This window comes from Gavialis gangeticus, unplaced genomic scaffold, assembly GCF_001723915.1.
Source record: "Gavialis gangeticus isolate Ggan-Ray unplaced genomic scaffold, GavGan_comp1, whole genome shotgun sequence".
Lineage (NCBI taxonomy): Eukaryota > Metazoa > Chordata > Crocodylia > Gavialidae > Gavialis > Gavialis gangeticus.
In genome coordinates, this window is record NW_017729022.1 from 77,036,220 (window position 1) to 77,045,249 (window position 9,030).

Consider the following 9,030-nt stretch of genomic DNA (forward strand, 5'->3'; position numbering starts at 1 on the left):
CATTGTTTAAAAAATTGAAACAGCCCTGGCAGGATAGACCAAGAAAGCAAGAGTGCACCTTTTTAGGCTGGCACTGTAACCACCAGGCCACAAAACCATGATCTTTCTTGCTTGTTATTCTGGTGTTATGACACGGGTACTCGTGGTTGCCCAGGGACACATCGGGGGGGGGGGGTAAGAACACCCCCATCCGGCTTATTATATAAGAACTCTTAAGAAAAGGGAATTGTGAGCTCAGATCCCCTCAAAATAAGACAGGCCTATACCTGCCATTTCCTGGGTGAGTGACCTACCTGCTAGACAAGAGTTGGGCACCTCCATCACTGGCATTTTTAGCTAAATTCACTGCCTGTTAGGAATACCCTCTGAGTAGACCTAATAAATGAGGCCTCTCTGGTGGGGTTTTGTACAGAGTTTTGGTGCCTCTTAAGCATCACTATACATCACAGTGGAGCATAGATGGCACCTAGGCACTCCAGTTGGCTCACTTCTGATTATATGCAGAAGCCTTAGTGTAACCAGTTAGGGAACTTGCCTAGTGATTTAAGGTACTGAATCTATTTTGTCACTACTGGCATAGGACCAATTTGAATAGATTTTTGGGAATTAGGTAGCTAAATTCCACCTAGATCCCAGTGTGAACTTAGCCCTTAGGCACTTTTGAAAATCCTACTAGGAACCTATCTGTATCCTTAGGACCTAAGTACCTTTAAAAACCTGGTCTTAGATTACTCTGCCTCCCATAAGGCTCTACAATGTGAAATAAAAGTTATACAAATATAAACATAAGGTGAAATGAGCTCAGATATGCTCATTTTTTGCATCTTCTGTTGATCTCACATCCACACAATGAGTATAAATTCCATTTCTCTATTTCTTTCTCTCTTACTATTTAATTCCTGCTCATTTCACTTATTTGCCTTTCTTTTTCTCTGTTTTGCAGGTAGGCTGGATCCTTTCCATCCTAGATGAGTTGCAGCTCAACCCTCAGCCTCCTGTTGCTGTCCTTCCACTTGGTACAGGGAATGACCTTGCTCGCACCCTCAGTTGGGGTGGGGTAAGCACTGACCCTGACACTCTTATCCAAAACTTAATAGCTATCTAGTCTAGTTCTTTATTAAGGTGGTCTTTCTTGTGGCTGCAGTGAGAGTGTGGAGGAAGAGATGCGTCTAAGGTGCATTTCAGATAAGCACAAACATCCAATTGCGTCTTCACTCATGCCATGTATAGAATTTTTCCAGGTTCAAGCAAGACACTTCAAGTTCAGATTAATGTGGGAGCTCAATTCTAGCACTTCTGGTTTTGTCTACGGTATGTGATGAAATGAGATTCAAGGTACATCTACTCAGATAATTATTGCATACCTGAACACTTATCCTGCAGAAGAGGTGTGTACCATTTCAGAAGTTGCATGGATTTTGCTCAACCTTACCTTTGCTGGATGTTGTTTTGGACTTAGTGTCTTGCTTGCCTCATTCAAGCCTGAAAACTGAATAGTTGGCTCTGGTGAAACAATGAGTTGTGGTCCAGTTTGGACCTGCAATCATCAAATTGTCCCTACATCTCTGCAGAGAGAGAGGGTTTATATAAAACTTGAACTGTGCCCTGAAGGTTCTGTCCCAAAATGAGGACTATATTTAAAATAAGTGATGACACCTGGCATGATTCTCAGAAACTCTATGGAGCCATTAATATATTTTTACAGTGTCTAGTGCAATGTAAACCTGATCCCTGTGGCTTGGACTTCCAGGCACTAGTAGAACACAAATGCTCAATACATTTGTTTTAACACAGTTTTGTCTAACTTTGAAGTCAAATTGCAATGAGTCTACTGGATTGCAAAAAGTATTTGTAGCATAAATTAAACTGCATAGGTACCAGGAGAGTGGCCTTGGAGGTAATGCTTGTTACCACTTCATTACAACTGCTTCCATTGAAATTGCTGTGTTATTTCATTGTAAATATGCAAATCAGTTGTGTTACTGTTCATGTTTTAAATTTCTATAGTGCCTTAACGTCTTTTTTTTAAGATGTAGAATTTCTTGTAAAAAGAGGGGATTAATAGGACCAAGATTTGAATCCTTTTTACCTGGTCAGTCACAAAGTGACTTGCACATATAATTAAGGAAATGGAAGCTCTCTTGAAGCTTCCTTTGTACAGCACAACGTAGAACAGTTCTATTACAATTAACACTGTAATAGAACAGATCTTTTAAAATTAACATTGACATGGTACATTTACCTTCTGTTTTCATACAGTAAAAAGACTTCTCTCTTAAGGCATGTAGAGCCACTTTAGTCAGGATAAGAGACTTATGAAGTCTCCAGATCTTCATGTATTTTGTAGTTGTGCAGAAAGATTTGAACCTTGCCAAATGGGGTCAGTAGGACTGGGGAACTGCAGAAGAAAGCAGGACATACAATGTTAGGGATATCAACTATTTCTCTCTTATCCCCTTTGGCCTTGTTGTACCTGTGAGACTGGAACTCATAGCAGTAGTTTGCTGACTTTGCCACTGGTTTCATAAACAGCAGACCATGTTTATGAAAATTTCAGGCCGGCTTGGATTAACTTTCATGTAGAGTCTCTCCCTTCACACAAGTCTGGCCTGCCGAGGTCACTGGTGTCTGGGAAAGGTAATTACCATGATTTATTTTGGATGCCTATTCCTAGTCCCTTGGTGACCCTTGTTCTGCTTCTAGGGTTACACGGATGAGCCAGTCTCAAAGATTCTCTGTCATGTGGAAGATGGCACCATTGTCCAACTGGACCGCTGGAACCTCCAGGTGGAACGAAATCCTGATTTGCCCCAGGATGAACTTGAGGATGGGGCACGAAAGGTTAGAGCTGCCCCTTCAGCAGAGAGAGAGAGACAGAGAGAGAGAGAGAGAGTCATAAGCATGCAAACTGGGATCTGTTAGCTTCAGGAAAGTGTATGTCAATAGGGAATGCTAATACCTTTTCCTTTTCTACTCTCATTTCCAGCTACTTTAAGGATATTGAAGTTCATGAAACTTGCAGCATGCTGCCCATTAACAGTCCTTCGTAATTCTCAGTTTTTGAGGATTATTGCCAGGAACAGAGCCAGCAAAAATCTCTGGTGTTTCATTTGCAAGGCCATTGCCTCTTCTTGTCTTTTAATCACGACAAGAAGAGGACTAACCCTGAGATTCAGCCCAAAATGAAATGTAAAGCTATACAGTACGACTGTGTTCCTTGGCCTGGTGCTTGTGAATACCACCTGTGCATCTCATCTCAGCAAGCTGTTATGTTTCAGTTGTTGGTCTTTGTATTTTAGGGCTGTGTTCCCTTTTCTTCTGTGGGCTCACTTTATATCATTGGCCCTCCCACGTTTAGTTTGTTGAGTCAGAAGATGAGACAAATCCTTGCCACAGTTGTTTTCTCCCATTTTAATGTTTTAATCTGCAGTTACATTGAAGTGGAGTGATCATCAGGAAAGTAAAAATGCCCCCCTTGGTCCTGACTATATACATCCCTTCAGCCTCTTCTGAGTTATACGTTCTGGTTTTCTTACTGAGTTTCAGTGTTTTCCTCTTGTTAGCTGAGCAGAAGCAGTATATTTGCGAAAAGAGCAGATGTGCTCTATTTTGCTTTATCTGTCATCAACAGAGTTACAGCAGAGTTTTGAGTCCAGAATCTTTATTGTTGCTGGTGATGTATAAGGCAGAAAGAGTACAGCTTGGTTTTTGTGTGCCCTGCTGAGCTTGTAGTGCTGGCAATTAGGAAAATCTTTGTTTTGAAATGTTAAGTGGAGCAGCTTTATGGGAAATCTCTGAAAGAATACATAAGGAACCCTGTGATGTCTTTTTTTATGTAACCATAAAGCAAAGTAGATATATTTGGGTGCTTTCATTTTTGCATTTGATCATTTTCAGGAAGCCGTTTCCACTCCAGCCCTCACAACAAATCCATGTATAAACTTCCCCTCCTTTCTCTTCTCTCCTTCTATAGTTTTTCAATTCTTGCTAGATACAGAATTCCATGTGTGGAATACTCGGTCTTCCTTTTATACTGCATTCAGATGTTTCATTTGTCTTATTTTTGGTCTTTGATTGCAGCTTCCACTCAGTGTATTCAATAATTACTTCAGCCTTGGATTTGATGCACATGTCACGCTGGAGTTCCATGAATCTCGAGGTGAGAGGAACTTGTAATACACTTAACCCTGGGAGCATGGGGACAGATAAATGGTGAAGTAGTAGGAATGGTTTCAGTGATTGTCATAATAGCTGGAAAGATTGAGATTCATTGGAGAAAATAGGGGTTGAAAGGAGAGATCTTGGGAGTCTGCAGGCCCATGAATGAAATATTAAGGAAAAATGTAAATGTTAGGAGAAGCTTACATTGATCCAGAACTAGGGCATTTGGATGAAAATAAGGAAACAGCACAAAGGAGGAAAAAACGTATATACACTGTGTGGGGAGGTAGGGGAGCAATATAGTCATGTCCACAAAAGAACTGGACAGATACTTATGAAAGATGATGATGTAATATAATTTGGTTGATTTAAACGTAGGTATACTCTGGTCCTAAGAATATGAATGAGTCTTTATAATGACCCACACAGCTGGATTTTTATTTTTTGGTCTGTTATAGCATTTTATTTGTCTTTGATACTGCTGAAGATTGTATCATATTATAAATTTTCATGAAATTCCTAATTTGGTTAAACAATCAAGCATTGGTCTGATGTTCAGTAGCCTGTGGGAATGACTGAGGTGAGCATGTTTACATCATCGGACCTGTTGTTCACTTTTCCTTATTCAGCATTTGGGTGATTTAGCTGTATGATTTTTTTGAATGGCATTATCACTTGTCCTCATTTTTTACATTATCACAACACCATTTAAAAATAGAAAAGATAGGTGGGACCCTAACGCTGTGCTAAATAAAGAGCTGGATGCATGATGAAATGAGCTAATGCATATTTTATAATGCTTAAGACTGCTGCTAGCTTTAGGAATGATAATGAAGGGTCGCAGAAGGGCACAGGAATGAAATGATGACAGCAGTGTGCATTTTTTTTTATGAATGTGCTCCAGCATACATTCCTAATGTGACTATGAATATGGAGCATAGACGAGTTTCATGGCTGCTTTCTTGCCTAGTGGAGGCATTACTCAACGAAATTGTAGAGCCCTATAAAGAATGAACATTATTTCAGATATGCCATTGCTTTAAAAATTTACATGGGAGAGAGAATATTTTGGCAGAGCAAGCTGTGTGTGTGTGGGTGGCTATGTATGGCTGCAGAAGCTTGCCTAGCACCAGACTCTGCAATTTCAGACTTTGTATGGTTACTTCCTTATTTCCCTGAATGCTAAAATATACAAGATGAATCTTGTCTCTTAAAAGGGAGAAGGGCTTCAAGTTTTGGTTTTGGTACCATCAGTGTGTATGCATCTTTCTGAGTGTATGTATGTCTTTATTCTGTTAGTTTTAGAAATAAGAAAATGGCTTCAATACTGGTCCCATTTGCTGTATGTATCAATCCAGAGTAATTGTGCTGAAGTTCACTGGTTTTACCAAAGCAGAATGTGGTCCAATAAGTTGAATATGCACATGGTGCTCTACATGTGGAGCTATTGTAATAGTATAAAAAATATCAAAAAGCAAAGAACTTGGTCAAACAGATTTACTTGAACTCTCCTAACCTATTTAGGATGTCATAATACAAGGGTTTAGATTCCTTCCTAAGTTAGCTTAGTGTTTCCATTTTGTTGGAATAGGTAGTGAGTTGTCTCAGATGTTACTCTTGTTGAATGTTGGCTTTTCAATGGCAACTTCTCCACTTATGTGGCCAGGCATTTATGTGAGGCTAGAATGAACCATTAGGTTCAGCCCTGAATATAGGGTGAAATGTAGCTGTGCTGCTCTAGGAAGAGTGCTGGGGAGGAGCTCTGCCTCAAGGTCACAATTCCTCCCTTATTCCCATTTAGCTCTAGGAAGAAATACCTCACCTCATTTCTATTTGGAGTGATACCTCCAAGGATACTGCCTCACCTTTTGTCCTTGTGTCTGGCTAGCTCTGTCCTGGGCTACAGTGAGATACGGTCTCATCTCTGTCCACTTAGTTACTTGAGAAATGGGATGCCTAGGTTCTGCAGTCCCTGCCTTCCCTCTCATACCTAGGATTTCAGTCCAGGCAATTCTAGTGGAGCTATGGCAGGATGGAGCCCCTTATTCCTATTCTTTGAGCCACTGTCTCAGAGCTAGGGACACTGTGGTCTTTTGTAGGGAGAACTGTCATTTGTGTAGGCAAATAAAGATGACATTTGTACATACAACTCCCCCCAGCAATTTGCAAAGATGCTGCCCTAAGTTAACTGGTATGGTTGAGCACAGCATTCAATGTTCATTTATAACAGAGCAAACAAAAACTTAGACCCCCTCTGTGTGTTACAAATATGCTGCAATAAATGTGTTAATCACAACACAGAAGGCAAGGGTGCTTCACGTACACCTGATTTAAGGCGCCATAAAATGGCAAACCAGCCATAAAAATGTTCCACATATATTGTAGAAGGTTTTTATGGCTGCTTTGAATGGCACCTCAAATTTAACATGTGACTGGAGTTGACAATTAGCTGATTGTTGGTTCTGGGTCTGGGACTGCTTTGGGTCTGGAACTGGCCCTAATGACATCCTAGCCCTGTTCAGGCTGATTATTGGCCTCAGCCTGAGGCTGTAGGGGAAGCTGAAAGGCTTCCTTTGCTGGAGACTTCAAACCCCATGCCTAGCAGCTTTGGCTGGGCTGCCAGGTGTGGGGGGATCAAAGGCTTCTGGTGGGGTTTAAAGTCCCAAGCAGGGGGAGCCCTTTGGCTGCCAGGTGTAGGGTTTTGACAGTTAGCTGACTGTCAGCCCAGAGATGGCCAGCCATAGGCCTCAAACCAGATCCAGGGCTGTCTGGGCTGGGGCTAATAATCAGCTGAATGTCAGCTTCAGCTAGGACTGGGGCCAACAAGCAGCTGATTGTTAGCTTTGGCCCTGACAGTCAGCTGGTTGATAGCCCTGGTCCCAGACTGCACCAGGGCTGGTTTGTTGGCCCAGGCCCAACTTGCTGATGCAGGATTATAATCATAATCTTGGGCTCCCCTGCACCGGCAAGTAGTAATTATGTGTTTGGGATCTGATCCCAGAACCACACTTTCTGCTATTCATGTATGGCATGGCAGGAAGTGTGAGTGTTGGGATCAGGGATTAGATCCCATTGTGCCATTAAATGAACGTGTGCAAGATGATTTAGTAAGATGGGCATATTCAAACATTATACATTTTAATACAGCCTAATACAGGTCATAGAATAGGACAAAGAATATAGGTTGTGCTTACAAGACAGAGAACTGTATTCTGGAAAGCAGTGATTCAGGCTTATTATAGTTGACCAACTGAATAGGAGGTCCCAGTATGATGCTAGTATGATCCTTGAATGTATTGACAGGAAATCATGCAGAGTACAGAGATCATATCAGTTCTGTACATGGCCCTGGTGAAACCGCTGCTTTCATCTTGTGACTGGTTCTGGATGCTGAAAAATTAGAGACGGTTTTGAGAGGAGGAATGATATATGACTTGCACAGCATGACTTTCAGTGGGAGATTAAAGGAGATTCATTTAGCTTATCAGATAGAAGGTTAAGAGGAGATTTAATCACAGTTTATAAGTACCTACTCAGGGAGAAGATATCCGATAGTCGAGGGCCCTTTAATCTAGTAGACAAAAGCAAAATGAGATTTAGCAGTTGGCAGATGAAGTCAAATTTCAAACCGGAAAAAAACTAAACATTTTTTGCCGTAAGAGCAATTAACTACTGGTAACAGATAGACACAAAAGATGATGTTTTCTCCGTGTTTTTGATTCTTTAAATCAAAATGTATCTCTTTACACATATACTTTAGCTTAACCACAAGTGGCTATGGCCCATGCAGGTATCAGTGAGTGAAATTCTGTGATGTGTGGTCCAAAGGAAGCCAGACTTGATTCTGGGACATGTTACAGGAATTCAGAGTAGATGATCATAATTAGGGACCTACTTAATATGCAGTTTCTCAGATTTTGAAGAAACCATGAAATCTGTGATTGTCTGCAAAATCAACAAGAACAAAAAATAAATAAATGCAGGCTCCCCAGTGGGAGCCAGTGGTCCTCACTGCTGGGAGGGGAAGGTGCCAGATAGAGAGGCAGCCATCAAGGTGGCAGCTGCCCCCTTGTCCCTCCTCCCTCCCGATCTATCTTTGCCAGTCAGTACTGAGGGACAAGGCTGCTGCAAAATGCCTGTGAAATCAGCTCTGCACGCTGCGAGCAGGCTGTGGAAAAACCCTTTGCTTCACCATTGTTTAAGTAGGTCCCTGATTATCACTTGGATGGACCTAATGTGTTCAAGTCAGCAGGCCTGGATGAGCTGCATCCAAGAGTACTGAAGGAATTGGCTGGTGTCATAGCAGAACCACTGGCACGGCGGTTTGAGTGCTCGTGGCACTCAGGTCAGGTCCCGGAGGACTGGAAAAGGGCCAAAGTGGTCCTTATTTTCAAGAACAGCAAGAAGGAGGATCTGAGTAATTATAGGCCAGTCAGTCTCACCTCCATCCTTGGAAAGGTCTTTGAAAAGATTTTGAAGGATCATGTTTGTGGGAGTCCAGCGGGAAAAATAATGCAGCAGGGAAACCAGCATGGATTCATAGCAGGTGGATCATGCCTGACCAATCTGGTTTTGTTTTATGACAGGGTCACAAAATGCTTAGATGCAGGAGTAGAGGTGGATGCCATTTTCTTGGGTTTCAGCAAGGTCTTTGATATAGTACCTCATCCCATTCTCATAAATCAATTAAGAGACTGTGACATAAATGTTTACGTGGTCCGGTGGGTGGCAAATCAGCTTAGCGGTTGCACCCAGAGAGTGGTAGTAGACGGGTTGGTATTGACCTGGAAGGATGTGGGTATTGGGGTCCCTCAGGGTTCAGTCCTTGGACCTGTACTCTTCAATACTCTTCAGTATTTTCATCAGTGA

General features: G+C 41.8%; 1 protein-coding gene across 1 annotated transcript in view; it reads left to right on the forward strand.

The window, feature by feature from the left end:
- The window catches only part of DGKI (diacylglycerol kinase iota), a 244,967-nt gene that overhangs the window by 80,450 nt on the left and 155,487 nt on the right, over window positions 1-9,030 (forward strand). Inside the window, exons 12-14 of the mRNA XM_019515441.1 lie at window positions 944-1,057; window positions 2,704-2,841; window positions 4,081-4,159. Of these exons, the coding sequence (XP_019370986.1) occupies window positions 944-1,057; window positions 2,704-2,841; window positions 4,081-4,159 (331 nt within the window). The remainder of the gene's footprint in view (window positions 1-943; window positions 1,058-2,703; window positions 2,842-4,080; window positions 4,160-9,030) is intronic.